The following is a 21,617-nucleotide window of genomic DNA, read 5'->3' on the forward strand; positions in this document are numbered from 1 at the left end:
GTTTTATTGTTTTACTCACAGATAAAGCTACAGTCACATACATCCCTATGCCACCAAGTTTTTTATATGATGAACATACAAGTATCTGTAAATAACTCCATTTGGCTCAAAGTTGCACATACCTCCCTTGGCTGCTCGATGCTTCAATTACTTATTTAACAGTCATTTTCTCAATTTAAAATTGTTTTGTACGTTCAAATAAGGGATGTATATTGACTAACCTGAGGTGTCTGTTGAGTGTTTTGGCATTGGGGCCTATTGTCAGGCATCATGAGAGGCTTCTTGTTCATGCCGTTCATCTGCTGCTGGGGAGACGGGGCCGACATAGGGGGTGAAGGGAGTCCCGCGGGGGGTGAGTACCCGCTGTATGCCCCTCCGTAACCACCATATCCACCGTAGATGTTTTCTGGTTCGCTTGCCCCCTGCAAACAATTAACACACGATTTTATTTATAAGTGATCAACGAGCTAATCAAATATCATACAATTATACATTATTACTTATTTATAAAACAATTACAAATCATAAAGCTATGACCGGGAGAGAGCAATAGATTCATATCAGCCCAAAACTGCTCTTCTCCCAAACATAAACAAAAAAGATAGGTCACATTTAATTTCAAGAATCAAAGACCAATTTTCCAATTTCATGTAGAGTGAAATAAGTTATGATGTAATGCTTCTATACTCTATAAGTACTTTTAATATTGAAAGTGTTTGATTAGGATTTTTTTTATAATTGTTGTTTTTTTAAGGATCTGGTTCTAGGTTCTTGAAACCCATTCATTATAATTAAATTGCGTTTATGGTGTCTGAAATTCCCTATCAATATAACTATTAATTGCGTGCTTCTTGAAATTAAAAAAAAAACATTATTGTTAGTTAATCTTTCAATTTCCAACAGCCGTTGGACTTCAAAATATTTTTTTCTGTATAAATGGAAGATTATAAATCGAAATTACCTTTGAGACTAAACTTGCTCGGTACGCAGCTAAAGCCTTCAGATAATCTTTCTTTGCCGCTTCAGTCTTTTTCTTGTAAACCTGAAACAAAAATTATTAATAAAAATCTCCCGTTGAAAATATAACCGTTGAAAACTCTATGAAAATATAACATAATAGAATTATTTTTACAATAAATTACATATATAGATTACAGATATACATATATGTATAATGTCACAAACGTAATCTATTGATGTCTCTTCAATATTCAACTAGCGTATCTTGCCGTACTTTTTTAATATCAACTTTATTATTACAACGTTTTTTGTATAACGTTTTTTTCTTATAAAGTAGTTTTTATATTCTGAAAAATTAATAGAGTACGTTATGAATAGAAGTTTGAAGTACCCTAACTAAAGGCTAGCAGTTACAGTCAACTGCAAAGTCATCAAGCTGAAGGAAAGGAAATTTGAAAATTGAAATTTAGTACAAAAGATTGCTCATTCATCCCATGAGAAAATATCGTCTTCATGTATGCTTTACATTTCTTTACATTACTTACATCTTTTCAGCAATTCTTTTGTGCTGTTGAATACGTTCGCTGACTCTATGATGTACTCTCTCAATTTCATATCCTCCATATCTATATATATTTCTTCTATTCACCATCTAGCTGCACTCATTTCCACAACATATATACATTTATGACGTAACAATTTCTTCTCTCTTCACTCTTCTCCATCTTCCCCTCCTTTTCCCCTCCATTACTAATACTCTTTCTTAAGATGCGAGTATTCTGGAGAGAGAAAAAGCTTTAGAAAATTCTGGAGTTCCTTTTATTAGCATGTGAATAAGGAATGACTTCAAATAGATTACCATTCCTTTCGAAAAGAAGTTGATGTACGAGAGGGATGGAAGAGAGAAGAGAAAGAGAGGGACAGTGAAGTGAAAGATGGAAGAAAGAAAATCCTTCACCTTTCTCACTTCAGTTTATCAATGGAAGAAAAATAAGACTCTCAACCTTTTTTCCCTTACTCTTCTCACTATATATTTTTCTCACCTTCTCTTTTCATTCTTCAACACCTCTTCCCAATTATTACTCTCTCTCTCTCTCTCTCTCTCTCTCTCTCTCTCTCTCTCTCCTACCTACTTTCAAATTCTTTCCATTTCCATATACTCTATAGTCTGTTATTTCATCTTCAATGACTAAACTCACTTCCTCATCCAAGACTTTCCTTACATGTTCATGCATGTGTGTGAGTGTGTATACATATCCATGTATACATATTCTAGCATGCATACAAACACAAACAAGAGTGTGCCAAGGTAAGTTGAGGCCAAGCAGCATCCTCCTGAATCTTTGATTACATCTTACATTGAAATTCTCAACCCTCTTCTTCTGCAGAAAGTATATGCAACTTCTCACACTGCCCTACTTCCCATTCTCAATTTCTTTTCGTTTTCTTCATATAATTTCCATCTATTCGCAGCACTCCAACTCACAGAGTGAAAAATACATTTTCCATTTTTAAGAAAAAGTTCTCCAACTCTTGCTTGTTACTCTGTTACCAGCCATTGTGTGAATATGTTATTGATGCATTCGGATATTAACTGTTTTGCAGTGAGTAGGTCTACAGTGTTAGTTGTTGACAAAAAAGTTTAATAATGAATTTATAAACTAGTGAGAAACATTCAATCAATGCTGATTGTGAGTAGGCCTACAGTATTAGTTGTTGACAAAGAAGGTTTGATAATTAATTAATAAATGAGTGAGAAACATTCAATTAATGGTGATTTCGAAGTAAGTACTCACATTTTTATGTTCAGCATCAAGCGAGTCCCACATTGATGCGACGATTTTCGACACCTCTCCAAAACTCGCGTTTGGGTTTTGACCCTTGATAGCCGCCTGAGTATCCCTGAAGAAGAGCGCGTAAGCGGAAACTGGCCTGAAAACAACAAAAATACAATTTACAATTTCAAATCAACTTCCACTCTCTCGTAGTCATAGCAATGAATAAGTTAACAATAATTTTATATTTACATTAGTGTTCATGCTGTGTGTTTGAATGTGAAATCTCGGCAGATGAGGTTGAATGGCTTGAATCATATAAGGTTGGATCATAAGGTTGAGTTTCGGCACATAAAGTTGAGTTGAATCATAAGTTTGGTGGTTCAGTTTTCTTTGGTGGGTTGGATGATGAACGATTAACCTCTATCTAATCGTCTCATCACAGTGAAGCATTTGCAGTTGATTCACTGCTAACGGTCAAAGCTCCTTTATTCCTCAACTTTAACAGTATTTAAAGTATTAATGTATGTTATATAATGATTGATATCAGTGGGTATTCATAGCCTATATAAATAAAAATTATAGCTTATGTGAAAAGTCAAGGTAATTAAGAATTGGAGCTAGAAAAACTACCGTATTTGAAAATTTCTGAAACTTACAAGCATTTCACAATATCTATGCATGAAGTTAAATACTTCCAATATGGAGTTACAAAAGGTATTCAATTTTCATACTAATATATTAATTCATATCATGGGGATTTTTTTCCAAAAATACAGAATCATCAATACTTGAATATTTTGAAACGATTACAGCTGCAATCTACTACCGTATTTGTTGCAATAATTTGTGAGTTACAATAATTATATTCATGACTCCATCACTAATATTATATTATATTGGAGAAAGAACCTGAATCATGAATTTCACTCTAGAAATGTAAAATAAATCAAGGAGAGTCAATTAACAGTTTTTCTTTTAATGCTGATTGGTGACTGAAAATTAAATCTATGGATCACATTGATTACACGCCATAATCGAAGCAAGTAAAGAAGCTAATTCATTCGATAACATCCGATTATTTTCTAATACATTGGATAATCCAATTTTGTAGGACCTCATCATCAACAGAAAATACGGGGAAATTTCCAGACAAATTGTTTTGCGGAGGGTGAATGTGCATGACAGCATGAATGGTCAGTAATGACGTCCAAATAGTCATTCTGGTAATGACTGGAGAATGAAGGGCGAAAATATTAAAGTTTCATGAAAACGTTGAGATAAAGAGGGGAAGCTATCGAGAGAAAGAGGTAGAGATAGTGAGAGAAAAAGGGGAGTTAGAGAGAGAGTTAGTGAGATGCAGAGATAAAGAGGGAGTAAGTGTGTGTTTATATAGGAGTGAGGGAGAGAGATAAAAATGAACGATCGATAGATGGATATGAATGAGAACAACGCGGAAAGAAAGTCATAACGGCGACATGACAAAGTGGAAAATGCGTGTCCATGTTACAATTATTGTGACATGAATTTCCAATTTTGTGTCATAGCATATTTAGAGAAACACACGTTCCAACAGCATGAGCTCTCCCCCCCCCCTCCTGCCGCTTGTCTCTTCCACTATCTGTCTGTATGAGACTTTGAATAGAGTTTTGAGAGCGAATATAGTTTTATGATGGCGCACGCGACTTTTAAGAAGAGTGGGTGGTGGGGGGTCGAGTGCAAGAATTCCAAGCGAAGTGGATGAAAAAGAGCGGGAAAGCTTTTGAAGAGAGTTTGAACTCCCTTTCGGGGAGCGGGAACTCTATGTAAGGGATGTATAGAGTTACATTTCAAATGGAGGCCTGGAATCTGCATGTTTTATTGATTTGTTTCCCTGTTGGAAAGGGGGCTGTTTGAGTGGTGAGGGAGAGGGGAAGCTTGTTAAAGAGGAGGGGAGAAAATATCATTTCCTTTTACTGTTGCACACAAGATGTCTCCCCGGTATATCGTATTAACCACCCCCACCCTCATCCACATCTCAAGTTCAACGTACTCCACTCCTTCTATATATCACTGTCTCTCATCCTACAATTTTTATTTTCATTTTCTTCTCATCTTCCTGTTTATCACAATTTCCTTCTTTTCCCCATTCCCATGGAGCCTACATTTTTTCAACTCGTATTTTTTCTTCCCATCACACTTCTAATCTTTTCTATCACTCCGTTAATTCCTTCCTCTCTTTTTATCAGTCATCACTCCTCTCCACTCACATCCTTCCTTTTAGTGAGTTTTAATGAAAACTCATTCTCTCGCTTTGAAGTTTGGAAAAAATCAATACTCACATGTATTCAAGACATGTATATAATATTATGTATTAAATACTCACTACTTGTTATTGTGAGAAATGATACTATTATGAATATCACCTTTTTGAAACTTGGTTTTAAATTGTTCTCCTCCATTTTCAATAAATATTCGATTCTTCCTTGACTTTCGTTATATTTCAAACTTCCTTGAAGGCATCAACTGAGCTTGATTTTTAAAGGTTTCACCATCATTCCACTTTTTCCTCTTCAATTTCCTATTCAATTTTTCTCTATCTATGCTCCTATTTTATTTCTTCCCACATATCTTTCCTATCATCACTCTCTTTCTTGACGTTCTCTACCCTTTCAAATTAATATCGGCTATTTTTTCCTTCCCCGTTATTTCCTTCTATCCTTCTTTCACTATCACTATCTATTTTCATATTTTCCAAAAAAATTTCAGTCATTTCCAAATCATTTTCAGTTTTTTCTCCCATTCATTCCTCTTCATCCCTCATACCTCCATCCTTTCCAAACTCTACTTTCGTTTTCATATTATTTCCCTCCCATTTTTCATAAATTCTCTCTCTCATCCACATTTTCCCTTTCCTCTGTTTCCCCTTCTCTAATCCCATTCTCCTGCACCCTTCTCTCTTGATTCAATACTGCTTTCTCACTCATACTAACCGTCTCACTCTACTCGCTCTCTGTCCTTTTCATTTTTATCCCATAAGACCCTATCTCGTTCCAACCATTCCAATAATATAAACCCCCGAATACACACAGAGCGAATATTTCATCAAATTTCCCTCCTCTAGACTCCATCCATCGTCAAATCATTTCTCTTCAAAAAGCTTTTTCCTTTCTGAGCCGCGCTATCAAAACCTGTCCGTTTCATCACATCAAAGAAAGAATGAATAATCTTTCTACTATTGCCGCCTTCACTTCTTCTTCACTCGCTTTCCATCGTCAGGAGATTGATATTCAATCTGTTTCCAGTTCACGGTGTTTCAATAAAAATCGCATCAAAACAAACCAATTCATTATGTTATACTACATAATATTAAAAAACCAATTTATCAAGAATCACATAACTCTATCAAGTTTTTCATAGTTCTCATTATAAATATAGCTGTATATTCTGAACACAGCACAAACTAGTATCATATTTCTATATCACTGCTGATTTTCGCAAGAACGAGACCGAGTGTGAAAAGAATGGATGTAGCAAAGTGTAGGTAGGCCTACTACTTACTTTTGGGGCTCATTAGGGTCCCTTTTCTTCTTCTTCTTTTGAGGTTTGGGCTTCTTCTGAATCTTGGCAAGACTACTATCGGTTGGTTCAGGAGACGGTCTCTTCATTCCCACCATCTGAAATCAAAATTATCATTAAAACCTGAAAAACGATTTCTAGCTTAATTAATAAATGTCTAGCAGAGTTCTCCCGACAGATAACAAAGGTTGGAAGTGTAAAAATGGAAATGCTATTAGCTCTATGCCAAGAAGAATAATAGTCAAGAATGTATCAGCCATGCATGAAGGAATAAGAATGCTTTGATACAAACGTTCACTAAATCAAGTTGACGGAGAGATTTGATTTATTCAACTAAATGGCACTTATGCTTTGTTTCTTTACTTCAAAAACATATTAGAGAATAGAATGCATAATTATGATGTCCAATGAAGACAGAAATAAGATGAATGTTAGGAATAGAAAGACCAGAGTACTGCGTCCTTTCTATAAAACAATTGAGCAATATAAGATCAAGATAAAGTTTGAGTTAGGTCAGGTTGGACAAATTATATTGAGCAATAATTAAAATTTGATGGTATAGCGGTATAGCCTATAGTTAAATTCAATTACTTTGGTTATTTCAATTGAATTAATAATGAAAGGAGTACGAAAACTGGGGAGGAGAATAGAAAATAAATGAAAAATACGTACGACGGCAGGATGAGGGGTGCTGTCATCACTGTCCTCACTGGTGGTGGTGTTCTCGTGTCCTCCTCCTCCCCCTCCTCCACCTCCTCCACCACCGGGTGTCGCGTGCGGGTGTGTGTGCGTGTGTGAGCCGGGTGGAGAGCTGCCCTGTGGTGACCTCACGTAAGGTGGTCCCATGTTGTAGTGTTGTTGCTGTTGTTGCTGATTCTGCTGTTGTTGCTGCTGCTGTTGCTGTTGTTGCTGTTGATGTTGTTGTTGTTGTTGTTGTTGTTGCTGCTGTTGTTGATGCTGATGCATCATGTGGATTTGTGAGTAGGTTGGTTGAGGGTGTGATGATGTGCTGTAACTCGCACTAAAAAAAAATAACAAAGATTATAATTTTGTCATACTTTTCACAAAAAGCTCAATAAAAGTAATTCTGGTCACTGTTCTAAAATATAACTAGCAACCGCAACAATACCATTGCTTTGATACAACATCATAAGAGATGTTTGAAAAGTTAGCTAGTTAGTAAACCATCTCTTATCTCTCACATGTTTTTTTCTTTAGCTCTACAGCCCAGGATGGGATTTGGCTTCCTCCACAATATTCCTCCAAGCCTCTCTGTCTTCAATCAATCTTCTCAATCCTCTATAACTCATCTTTATTGAATCATCTCTGATCTCATCCTCCCAATGAATTCTCGGTCTGCATCTCTCACATGTATGATGTTAAATTACCGCAGTGTTTTTGATGGGAATTATTTTCTTGTGTTAATCAATCCTTTTTACTCCATGGTATTGCAACATAGTTCACGTTTTCAAGTTGAGCTAGTGTATTTTTCATAATAATAAGAGCTTCAGAAATAAACACTATTATTATTAACAAAGTGGTAGTGAAAAAGTATTATCTATTGTAGGCTACTGATAACTATGGAGGTATTTAGCAGTAGAAACTTGATTGGAATAATTATTTGAAACTGTATGAATAGAAGAACATTATACAGTCTCTAAATTATTGTAGTTTGAATAAGAATAGTTTTCAGCGTTCTATTCTATCTATGCTGTAGTGCATTACCTAACCTGGTGCATTTGTTTAATTCATGTAATCCAAACTTTCGCCGGGAAAAATAATGGAAAGGCAGTCGGAGGGGAAGAAAATAATCGCTCTTGTTCTAGACAATTTAAATTGCAAAACTGTTTGCAAAATAATGGAGAGTGGCTGCACAGCACAATGCAAAGGCGCACAGCATTGAATAAAGATGAAAGCATTGTGTTTGATGTAAAGAGTGGGGAGGGAGGAAGAGGCGGGAAAAGAGATGAATAAGAAAACTGAGTAGGGAAATAAGGAAGAGAAGGAGAAAGAGGAACAGCGCGAGGAAGTGGAGAAGTAGGAAAAGAGGAGGAGTGGAAGAAATAGAACAAAGATTATGTTTGTCTCATTTTACATGTAACTAAACAAAATAAAGCTGGTGATTCATGGCCATTGCACTTTTTCGAATACATGAGTTTAAATCTCTATTATCACAAGGGGAGAAATTTTGTTAACACTTTGGTTCAGATGCGGGAACAAGATAACTTGTGATAAGCCAGGAAACTATTATTTTGGAACTGAAGATAAACTGTCGATTATTCATTATTCTGAAATATAATCAGACAATCAGTGATCATTTATCATATTAAAGTTACAAGTCTGATAATATTAATCACGAGATTATAATGAAGTTCTTTATTTTCAAAGCTTTTTCACTAATAATTGATGATAATTGAATAACAACTATCTAGTTCTAGTTCTAGTTCTAGTTCTATTAGGTCAATGTTCCTCCCATTTCTTCTGCATTTTTCACCGAAAAATCAATTTATTTGATAAAATTGAAGAACAAATTAAAGATTTTCTACTATAATTTATTACAGTAAAATGTATGAATTAAGGAAATGATAGAGTTGTTGCTTACCTGACATTAATTCCCATGTGACTGTTGTGGTTGTGATTATGGTTGTGATTGTGACTGTGATTATGGTTGTGATTATGGTTGTGCTCCTGTGATGGGTTCAAGTACAATGGTTGCTGGTAACCTGACGGATTGCTGTGATTGTTGTTCATTGACATGGTGTCTGTGGTCTGGCTCATAGGCATCGACATCTGAAAACAAACAAACAAAACATTCATCAAATAAGAAATATAGATTGATTAATACTTTACTCATCAGGGTTGCTGGATAGATTTTTTATTAATTGGAGAAATAAGTTAGGAAGGTAAACTTTATTACTCCACTCTTTTACAACGTTCTAGATGATGTATTGGTATCAATCACGACTTGAGATACATACATGATAATTTGAATGAAAAGAAAAGAAATGTTGTTAATTGTTAGCTACTCTGAGCTTTTCAAAGATTTGTCATTTCAAGATCGGTTACTCTGGCCTACTTTTTCAATTTATTGTCAAAAAATTACTATGCAATCTACTATTATATTTTTACTATTATAGTTCTATGATTATATTGTTTAATCTACTATTGTTAATTTCCAAGCAATACAAAAAGCTATGAGTTAAAATTATAATGAGAAATTAGAGGTTTGATGATTTCATGCAAGATTAATCAGATTCATTCGAGTATTGTTTTTATTATTGTAAGTTCATAAACATTCTGTTATAAGTTGTTTGATGAACCATGATGAGGATCTCGAAATCTCTTTTCTCACAATAAAATATGAAGGTTTCTCTCGAATGTGACTCGGAAAGGTCCTACCTGTATTCAATCAATCAAATCTATAAGTTTATCTTTGTTTATTCTACATTCTTGTGAAGGTTCATGAAACTATTTGTCGTTAGTAAAAAGTAACAAGTTTGGACAATAAAATGCAAGTAATAACTTACAGGTGTTTGGTGATAGGATCCCATATTGGCCTGGGGATGACCATGAGAGCTTTGGGGATTTATTGGAGGAATGTCAAAATCTTCATCCCCAAAACTGGGCGTGTGGAATGTCTGTGAACAAAAGAAAAATAATATAATTAGCAGATAATAAGTTGAAGCAATTGAAAATATTAAGTGGTCTGTTATGTATGATTGTTCAAGATAATATAATTGGGGATGAGAACTGATACTTCTCATACGGATACACCTTACTGCAACTAGATTCGCATTCTAGAGTGCATCAGTTAGTAATACGAGTCATCAATAATAACAGCTTCACCAATTATTATAACGTTCTAAATGTAGTGGTATCAATCACAACTTGAGATACATACATGATAATTTGATAAAACATACAATTTAATCCGTGGTGGAGATTTCGAATTGAGATTCAGTACATCTACGAACCTAGATTTAATTTTACAGAGATTCAAGGCCTATCCAGCTCGTCAATATTAATTAACTGAATAATCGCTAACAGTAAACTATAATTTATTTGGCTATCAATAAAATCTACAAACAAGTATACCTTCTCTGGAGCAATCAAAACAATTACAGCAATTTAGTTCAATTACCAGGACAATAATTGTGTTTCAAATAAAACTATAATTATGAATTCGAATTTCTTAAGACAAGGAAAGAACGGTCGTAAAATTTATTAAGAATAACAATGGTAGTCGTAAACTTGAAAGTGGTCTTGTCAGGAATACATCAAGGAGATTTTTGTTATAATTGAAGAAGCAAGAGTAGCTTATCTGTTGCAGAAATGCAATTTTTCAGAATGGTAGCAGTATGCAACTTTATATTATTTTTCCTTCTGAAAGCCCATAACAGTCATCCTAGTAATGAGTGGTCGTAAAACCGACAGCAAATTGCAGATACTGAAGTTAGGAGTGAGCGATTATTTAGCACTGAAAAATAGTGAATTCTGGGTAGAAGAGAGGACGCTATTGTGTAATGAGGCTGGTTCCCACAAGTGCAACATTCTGAGCCCAAGTTTGTAAGTTTAACTACTATGATTCATAACAATTCTACTGCAATCTCTGAAGGTAAAATAAGTTTCGGACTAGAACTTAATGAATTAATGATAGTTGTAAATCGATGAATTAATACGTTCTGTAACTGAAATCCAGCAAAATTATACATTAATTTAATGTATGCTATTCTCCCAGTGTGTTTGATATTCCAAGATACTGTATAAGATACTCCAGCTATTATTATACTCAAGATGATAGTAAAAATTAATGTATTTTCAATATAAAATTTGATATTAGTTCCAGTTATAAGACAGCACTGCCCAAAAAGTTTGTTTTCTATTGACTTCCTCATTGTTTACTTGTCTCTATCCATAGATTTGATAACAACGATGAAAATGATAGTTTTAAAACTTGAAGAAGTATTCTGATTTTTTCTGAGGGTGATGCCCACATGAGCTCAAGGCTTGTGCGTGGGTAATGAGACGGATGATAATGAGAGATGGAAGAACCTACTGTTTTATTATTTATGTGCCAAGATCAAGACCTCAGGAGATTAACTCTTTCAGAATAATATATATTTTTTACAATATAATTCTTAATTTCAGTCATGTACTCCTGTTGTAGAATAGAGGGTTCCCATACCTAGTTTTACGATCTTGATTTTTTTCAAATTTATTTTCCACTTCAACATTCTCCTCAGTCGAACAATTACAGATGTACTCTGATAAGCTGGACGACCCACCACGAATATTCCTAAGATTTTATAGCTTCAAATCCAGCAGGAAATGAAATTAGGACATAACCAACGAACTTCATTGATATATCAGTCACGTTTCAAGAGAAAGTTAAACAGCTAAGGTACAATCTCAGTAAAAACAAGTTTGTTGGGCTGGCTTTATCTATGATAAAGGCTCAAGGGGAGAGAAAAACTATAATAAGAAAAACAATGGAACAATTTTGGTGCAAGCTCTGTACGTGTCTGTATGAAGAGCATTCCACTATTGTATTTTAATGAGTAGACAATGATTTCCATCACGTGAATGAATTCAAAGCATGTAAAGAAACTAGGGAAATAAGATTACTCTGCTGTAAATTTCTTACAATACAACTTAGTGTACGATTTTAAAATTTGTAAATTTCTACAATTTCTTCTTGGGCGCCCACCAATCCCAATAACAGACCCCTCCCAAATTCAGTACATTGCCAACCCCCAAATTGAGAGCACCCCTATGGAATAGGGTTCTAAGCACCCTTGAAGTCAAATGAATATTTATTGTGTTCAACTTGAATAGTTTGAAGAAAATATTAATCTATGATAAATTTTAAGACGTAGGCTTACTAATACGGACATGAAGCAGGTTTCAGTGTTTGAAAAGTTCTGCTGTTTTTGATTTCCATAGTTTCACAAAAGTACTTATTGGCTCCACAATGAATACTATGCAACGCTGTTTGAAAAGTTCTGCTGTTTTTGATTTCCATAGTTTCACAAAAGTACTTATTGGCTCCACAATGAATACTATGCAACGCTGTGTATACGTTGTAATATTGAATACTTTAAATACGACCACATTCTATGGGCTACTTCTTATTCCATATATATCATACTGAAAAACCATACTATTTCATGTATAAATGTAAGTAGTAAAAGTATCTATTACATGTTATGTAAGACAGGGAAATAGAGTCAAAGATAGCGATAAAAATCTCCCGTTTTTAACTGGCGATTTTTCTAATTTGTCGTCTCTTTGGAATGAATAGGATAGTAAAGTAAAAGTATAAGAATTACTATCACGCTTATAACAGTGATGCACTAAAATGTATACCGAATTGGCCTCTGGCTTCATAATGTGACTAATTCAGCTTCGAACTCAATAAGAAAAAAGGTTAAATTGATTCTGGTCTGATTAGAAACAGTTGGATACAGACTGGAACAATGGAAGCATAAAATTAACATTTTTTTCCTGATCATTAGAACATTCATTTAATGTAATGTTAAAGTTATACTTTGCTCTTGTTGACTCTAAACTGAATTATGGAATAAGTTGTTGGGGCTCTACTTACATTACCCACTTGAGACCACTTATAACCTTACAAAAATCTATTGTCAGAGCTGTTAAAAAATCAGGAAGATATGAACATGCCTTTCCCCTTTTTCAAGATATAAAATGCTTGCCTCTAAGATACATATATGTTTTCAAAGTTTTATACCTATTCTTTGTAATGTCTGGAAACAGTGGTCAGGCACTTTTCAGGGAGAGAACAAATTATCAAACTAGGAGAGTCACTTCTGATCTGCTAAGGCTTCCCAGGTCATATACCACTTGTTTCCAGAAATCGTTTGTATTTCTAGGTCCGAAATTTTTCAATAATTTACCTTTTGAGGCAAAGAGAATTGATAATAGGAAAATGTTCAAATATTACATTCTTAAATGGCTTAGAAATATCTTGCCTGATTGTTTAGAACACATGTTTTTTATTCTTTCTTAGTTTTCGACATAGTAATTATTATAGTTGTTGAAAATCATATCAAAAAGTAATTAAGCCCAAACTGGAAATGTATGAGAGGTGAGTGAATGTGTGAGTGTGTGTTTTCATTTTTTTCTTGCCCAAAAAAATTTTTTTTTTCTTCTTTCTGATTTTATTCAATTATAGTATAAGCACTCCTGCTTGCACGCGTTAAGCATTTTATGCTTACAGCAAGCTAGAAATATTCTGTTTCAAAAAAGCTTTGTTTTTTTTTATAATACATCATACACTTAGAAAGCCTTATTACATAAATTATATTTTATACAATTTCTTCAGTGCACTTTGTATTTTATTTCCATTTTTGATGTTTGATGTATTTGAAATTTTGTATGTATTTGATTTTTGAATCAGAATAAAAACAATTCGTATTTTGTATTTTTTGTATGTAAAACTTAGTTTAGTACAGGAAAGAAGGCTTGCAAGATCAGTTCCTAACTTAAGTCTAAAATTTCTTGGATAATGTGAAAAAATGGTTATTTGTAATGTGGTAATTTACACTGAATAATATTATTGCCCATAAATATAGAACATCATGTTGTAACACATGAAATGTGACTAAAAAATAATGACATAATGAGTTTACTCCAATTTCATGACTTTCGTTTCAAGCTTCATGTAATGATTTCATAACCGTTGCTGTTGAATACATTATTCAAGTGCAAGTGACCATACCAGTAATCTGATAATTATTGACAACACGTAGTTAAGTAGTTCTAGAATCTGTCTCGGTTATGTTGATGCAGTGTAATAATAATATGGAGCGAAATTTGCGCACATTATAAACTGTGCAACCACTTCGATTTCACGCTAAATTTTGATTCATATTACGCTGCACCCATAATGTAACTCCCTCTCATCTTTCAAGTTCCCTCTCACCATCAGTCGCTCTCACTCTCTATTTTCTCTCTCTCCCTCTATCTCTCACCTATCTATCCATCTTCATCCATCCATCGATTGCGAAGCAAAGCATTCAGTTACAATCGCTAATTATTAAGACGAGATTAACATCTTGAATTTTATAGTGTACTCAAGCCTCTCTTATCTCCTGTACCACCCTTCGAAGCCCAGGATCGAAATAGATGTTTGCAAAACAGCGATTACAGTGTGGTAAACGTGTAATTAAACTGATTTTGTAATTGCCTTAAAAACAATCAACAATACAAGATTATCGTCATCGATAACATTAGTACTGCAGTAAGGTTGAACCTTGCCACTTTTCCACTGTTGTAAATTATAATTTTTTGCTCGCAAATCACGTTTACACACCTGCGCGCCAATTCTTGACGCGGCAACACTGCAATTACTCTGTCAAGTTAAATAGTGGTTTGATTTTATTGATTATTGTATTTCAAAGGCAATTATGTATCAGTGATTCTATTAACACAATGGTGTAGTTCTAGGGCTATTTTTAATGATAGAGCTTCTTTAATGACACTTCTTCAGAAATTGCATACAAAAATGATAATTTCCTGAACTAGTTCGCATATGTGGAACTGAAAATATATTATTTTCATTTATAACCTCAATAATACGGAGAAGATGCAAAACATGTATGTTTCTAGTGTGAAACTTTCTGAATTCATAAGTACAAATGAATGAATAGAGTATACTGATGAAGTACCTTATACGTAGTATAGGAACTCATTTGAAGTTGTAGAACCTAACTAACTACTTCTACTTCTTTTCGTGAAATTTCTTGGATATAATTTGATAATAGTTTTATAATCTTCACTTTTTTCCCCATTATATCTTTCCTTATTCTTCCATTAATTTTTCCATCTGCTTCGTAATTGAATTTTAATAATAATTATTTAGAAATTTCTCATGAATCTGTAATTCGTAAATCATTGGGTCTATGGAAATACATGTTTTTCCTCAGCCTCATTCATTGAGTTTAGTCAATCCATTGGAATTTGTAGTTTACATTATGTTATCACTTGTAGCATGTGCTGAAACCTAGTTATACAGAGTTCAAGAAGTATGGTATCAAGTTTTCACTTTTTCAGTTACAGAGATGGAATGATAGAGATACATGATTTCCAGAGTTATTTTTCTGGAGTGAAGAGCGTGGAGAAATGTGACAGCATGTGATTTGGTCAGTTTCTGAAATAAATAGAATGCATTGCGTCATTTAGCCACCACCTGTCACTGTCAATCTCAATTTTGTCAGCGTTTGCCTATATTTTAGACGCCATTGGAATGACGTGTCGGCCATTTTGTAAATGGCAGAAAATGCCTGAACAGGCGTCCATTTTTCATTGGAAGCCAAAGTGTCATCCGGACATGACCTCGTGTGTAGGTGAAATGACTTTTGATTGAAATACCACTGAGATTCTCTCACCGCACCAAGAGTCCTACGTCAAATTCAACGAATTCTGCTATTATTGAAGGGAGAGCTTTTTGTTGTACCCTTTCATGAGCAGGAGTTCACTTTCACTTCCAATACCATCCCTTTCTGCCATTTCTCCTCCGTGCATCTGAACATGAATCTCCAATAAGGCTCAGCCTATAAATGGCAATAATAGTTACGCGCCAAAGAAACACAACAAATACTAATTATTCCAGCACTCATGTTGAACTTACTTAGAAATAAATATTGTTAGAATTCGGGTTGATTGATATTTGATAACGTCTCTCTGTCTATTCATCTTTCTGTGTTGTTGTTGATAAATATTCATATATTTGATGAAAACGACTTGAAATTGTTAAACTACTGGTTCGTTGAAAAAGTTTGAGATTGAATAGTTTCGGTTATTACACAATAATAATCAGCGATCTCTAGTAAACTCAAAGCTAAAACATTGAGCAGCAGAATATGAATAATGTGAGTGGAGCCTTATGATTGGATGTCAGCTGTCGGCCAATAGAGGCTGAGCTCTACTGACATTGGCCGAGATAAGCCACGCCCAAGTATTCCAAGTATTTATGGTGGTTTTGACAATATCAAGTCCTCTTCATTGAACATATATCTTCATTCATAGAAATAATTTGATTTGATTGTAGCAGATTTTATAAACCTTCATTCGCCTCATAGAGAATATAGAGAATAAAAATAATAATCACTGTGCGTATTGACTCCTAAATCCGAATACCTGAATTTCAAAATTTCATTTCCATTCTATTTATTTATCTATTAATTTTTGCTGAGAATGAAGTCCATATAAGCCGTAGGCTCTAAGGTGAATATAATATGACCTATACATTCTCAATCGGATTAGAAACATTATTAGTTGAAATATTGAAATTAGGGATTAGTTCAGCCTATTAAAACGTGTTATTAACGCGCAGCAAATGTTGAGATATGATCAGATATGAAAGAGAATACCAAATATGTATTTGAGTTATTGGGAGAAACGATTATATGGATTCTGAAGCTATAATTTATGATAGGAGCTCAAGATAAATGATCTTTGATCAATGCTCTTTTAGTATAATACCATTTATGAATGATTCACGTCTATTGAAGTGTATCAGAAAATGATCTCTATTCAATTCCTTCATAATTCCAAGTTGAAAGACTTACTGTAGGTGATCATTATCATCAAGGCTTGGAAAAAAGAGTATTCAAAAGATGAGTTCGACTGGAAAAGATTGTAGTGTATTTTTAAAACGTGATGAGAGTTTTGTACTTGATGGGAAAGCTGGAGATGTATGGTCGTATTCACAAGCATTCTTCCAATCTTGTGTGCACTGAAAAAAGAGGAGAAGAAATGACGATAGAGGAGGAGGCAGTGGAGAAAAATGAATAAAAATAGTGTTATGTCAGATAGAAAAGAATTACACGTTGCCTACGGGTGAGTGAGAGAGTGAGAGAAGTCGATAAAGAAGGTGGGTGGGGGAGAAGAAGGTGGGAAAGGTACAGTCGATTCTGGTTGTTAAGGAATTAACCTTGAAACGATGTGACCTTGACAGGTGAAGAACCCCATGGTACGGGTTCGTTGTACCTAGTTCAATGTGATTAGTTTGAAGGTTATGATGGCTTAGATTACGATTATGATTATTATTATTACGATCATGTAGCAGTGGGATGATTAGGTGTTCCACTATTTTTATCCAAATACCAAATGCCAGCCAGCAGCCCTCTGCAGGAGAAAGGATCGACGATATTCCATGAACAAGGAAAGGCAACCAACTTGATGATGGAGAAAGAATGAAAGAGAAAATAAATTACCCAGATGAAGGAAAAAGAAGGCTCGGATCGAGAGAAAAATGACACCGAACAAAAATGGCTGCACAACAAACTACAAGACTAATCAACTCTGTTACGAAGAACGAGGAATTGTCTCGAACATTTTCAATCAACTGAAGACACACCGGACAGGATAGAGTATACGTCCTCCTTGCATTACATCCTATCGTAAATAATGTTCCTTCGGACGTCCATGAGGTAAATGATGTATTGTGGGAAATTACCCAGCTGATAATTGAGATGGAAAATCTAATGGAAGCAACCATAATGGTTTTCTCAATTTCAGTTGCTCAAGTTTTTAGTTTCAGTTGATTTGTTGGTCTGGATAATGTTATCTAATCATATTCTTCAGATGGAAAACTTGGTATTATATTGGATACTACTTCTAGCTTGAATCAAATGAAAAGAACCTTTAGTAGCCTGCTTCTTGTCCCCATCAGAGTTAGCAATAATTATTACTAGCTATAATATAACTGAATAGATATTCAGTATTGAATTTACGAGTACCTATATATCAAATTGCCCGTTATACAACAACATATTAAATTCATGAAAAACTTGGAACTCAACTAATGTAAATTGAATTCATAACTCATGGAAATAGCAAATGTCTAAAAAACTCCAAAATATTAACTAATCTAACCAGAGAGGAATGACATACGACATCATATTTTAAATGATACTATTATTAAATTAACTGAAATCTTTGTAAATTGGAATAAGATTTTTTGTAAAATGATTATAATCGACATTGCGTTTAAGAGAAGGCAAAAAACTTGCTTTTTCTAATTCTTTCTCAAATCTATTTCAAATCCTTCATGCTTTACAGACATAAATCAAGAATGTTCTAGACATTTCCTCTCATCGTTTTTGTATTAATTTACTGAACGAGCTACAAATAAATTCTTAGCTCAAGTAGTTTAGCCCTGTGATCATTTTATAGTAAATATTTCTTGAAATTTGTATTTAATAAACTGAAATGTACATTCAAAAATGCAAGTGATACAAAATTTGAATTTGAAATTCCTCTCTACCAAGACAGAAATCCTATAATCTCTCTTTATAAATTGCTATTTTTACTCTTATTCTTGTTCTCTTTTTTCACTTTCAAACTGAAGTATTTTTTATTACACTTTTTCTTCCGCTCCACCCCTTCACATCACATTGAACAGACATACAAGCAAAAGGTCATAATACAACCATTAACTGGTTAACAAGCTCCATAAGTCGACTACAGCTCCACTCGATTGGATCGAGATCAATAAAACCGATCAAAATTCCACTCCTCATGATAAAATAATTCATCGACAACTGATCGATAAGTTAGAGGAATCAAGATGGCGTACTAAAAAAGAAATGAAATAAAAGAAGATGAAGGGAGAGAAAATCAGATGAGAGAGAGATAAGAGAAAGACAAAAGGATGTGGTGGAGAGGAAGAAAGAGAAAGGACGAGTGAGAGTAAGGAGAGAGGGATTAAAAAAGGGGGTGAGCGAGGAAAAAAGAAATGAAACAAGGTTATAAGATCAAAAAAGCATGGCAGTTTGAAAGCAATATATTACCAGTATACTACTAGGCTAGTTATTGCCAGTACTTTGGTTACTGTATTTTATTGATCAGAATTGAAACTATTGAAAAGCAATAGAGGTCTCCGGGAGAGGAACTCAACAGAGTTCAAACTAGTCTAATGAATAAGATATTTTTATTCATTCTTATTTTGTTGGTTTGGCAAAGGGTGATGTCCCTTATGTCGCAGTTGATAACTTAAAAATAATTCAATGGGTACAGTCAATTATAATTATCATTGAATTTTGTAGCAATGTACCAACTGCTGAAAAGTATAATATGATAGAGATTTTAGGAGAAAGTTCAAACATCAAATCAACTTGAATATAAGATAGCAATAAAGAATAAATAAATAAATGAATAAAAACTTGAATAATTAGGCTACAGTAACTGCTCTAAGGTCTACCTATATCAAACACCGCATCTATGTTCAACGCTAAACTACGAGTAGATTTACATGTAGCTATGGTCGCATTTTTATTAAAATGTTTTGGATTTTGGGTTTAATCTAACAGCAGATCTGTCTCCGTTTAAACTAGGATTATGCATAAAATCATTGAAGGCCTTAAATGATATGATTCTATTTTTAAATCACAAAATTCGCATGATGACGGTGGTACAATTTTTTCAATCTCTATATTTTTCAATTACTTTCAGTATTAATAGGACTAGCCTACCTACAATCGAGATAGCAGTTTTTCTTTGAACAGGGAAGCTAATTCGAATGCTGGCCTCATTCTTCCCCCTGTCGAAGTTAATTTCTATGCAGAGATTGTCCTCACACTGAAAACCCCATTTTCAAGTGGAAACTCGGGGAATATTTTTCTCCTTTTTTCTCTTTTTTAAGCACGGAACAAATAATAAAACCAATTCATTGCTATTGACAGGCTCACTATTGTAGTCGTGAGAAGCATATCGAAGATCCGTGAATAAATGCTAGTATTTGTGAGGGAAAATTCCAGAAATGGAGAATAATAAGAAATGAAAAAAAGACTGGGAAAGTGTGGGAGATGACTGAAGAATCAACCGAGCATAGCCAATTGTTGATTACAGTTACAAAGCGAAATAATGATGACTACTATCAAATTTACAATAAAAATACTGCGTGTTTAAAAATACAATGGACCTACAAAGATGAAAAATATATTCCGGCGGATAATGTCCTTTTTCTAAAAATTGTATACAATCTTTATAATAATTCACCCTTCAACAATGTAGTCTTGATAATTTTTAAAGAAAATTGAATTTTCTTTAGAATAGTTCAATAACTTATAAAGGCTTATCCAAGAAAATTGTGTTTTAGACTACCTCGTCAATAAAATAATTTGGTGGAAATAAATAATCTTGATTAATTGATAATGAAAGAAAACTATCGGAAGTAGAGGTACATTCAGCGTCATTATGGTAAAATATCAAACAGTTTTGAAATCAGGGCTAACAAATCTAAAATCCACATCATTTTATGAAAGTTCGAACAATTTCAGTTGTTCGAAGAATTCATGAAGAATTCATAGAAGAATTCATGATTTGAATGAATTTAACAGAATAACTTCAAACAAACAACTATGACGTATGTGAAATGGGAATGACGAGTGATTGAATGGTATTAATTAATCAACAACTGGTTGTTTGAATAAAAGCAAGAGTAGGCCTATCCCGATTCATTGAAATCACAAATTTATCTAGCAGTAGAGTATTGTGAGTCATATATTTTTTGTTATTTTCCGACAAACATTAATGGATTGGTTAACCATTATATGGTAATTCAGTTTATTCTGCAAGTTCCGGATGTTTAAAGTAATATGAGGCTGACTATTCACGCAAAAGCGTTACGTATATTGGGCAACAAAGAGATAATGATAAAAAGACGGGTAGAATGAATGAGAAAGAGTGAGAAAAACATAATGAAATGAAATGAAAGAGAGAAGCTGAGATGGAAGTGGGCTACCAACATTTGTGAGCACTCTATTCATTACTGTCCATCAGGTGAAAGTAGAACTTCTGTGACATCCATTCACTCTTCAAAATAACAGAAATTCAATTTAAAATTCAGAAGAACGCGGAAAATGTCAAATGTTTTCATCAACATTTCATCGTTGAATTAAATTAACATGACATGTTATGATAATCTAGTGAGCATTTTGTGTTATCACTGAGATTGAAGGAAAATTTTCCGGAAACAGAATAACATTGATTTATCAATTCTATCAGGAATAATATAAATAATATTTAAATGGATTATGAATCTGGTTTTTTCTGATTGGTACCGATATCGAATTATAATTATCGAATTATTAAGGATATCCTTCTGGAAGGAAAGTCTACTATGTATTCTCAATATCATATAAGTAGACCACTTGTAGACTTAGCCTGTAGTCTAGTCATAATAGTTATAACTCTAGCCCATAATAATCAACATATTGTTGAATAAGCTCAATACTCTAGTTAGTATAATTTATATGATTTGTGCATGTATTGCAAATGGAATAAATAAATTCTCAG

At 33.8% G+C, this 21,617-nt stretch overlaps 1 protein-coding gene across 7 annotated transcripts in view; it reads right to left on the bottom strand.

The window, feature by feature from the left end:
* The window catches only part of LOC111045952 (thymocyte selection-associated high mobility group box protein TOX), a 285,369-nt gene that overhangs the window by 15,945 nt on the left and 247,807 nt on the right, over positions 1-21,617 (bottom strand). For all 7 annotated transcript variants that reach the window (XR_005572250.1, XR_005572251.1, XM_039436230.1 and 4 more), the window contains 7 exons: positions 9,821-9,931; positions 8,896-9,083; positions 6,966-7,314; positions 6,276-6,391; positions 2,757-2,892; positions 962-1,042; positions 222-422 (listed from right to left, as the gene is read on the bottom strand). Coding sequence is in view for 5 of the 7 variants with exons in the window: in XM_039436230.1 (XP_039292164.1) it covers positions 222-422; positions 962-1,042; positions 2,757-2,892; positions 6,276-6,391; positions 6,966-7,314; positions 8,896-9,083; positions 9,821-9,931 (1,182 nt within the window). In the remaining 2 variants the exon portion in view is untranslated. The remainder of the gene's footprint in view (positions 1-221; positions 423-961; positions 1,043-2,756; positions 2,893-6,275; positions 6,392-6,965; positions 7,315-8,895; positions 9,084-9,820; positions 9,932-21,617) is intronic.

This window comes from Nilaparvata lugens, chromosome 10 (assembly GCF_014356525.2).
Source record: "Nilaparvata lugens isolate BPH chromosome 10, ASM1435652v1, whole genome shotgun sequence".
Classification (NCBI taxonomy): Eukaryota; Metazoa; Arthropoda; class Insecta; order Hemiptera; family Delphacidae; genus Nilaparvata; species Nilaparvata lugens.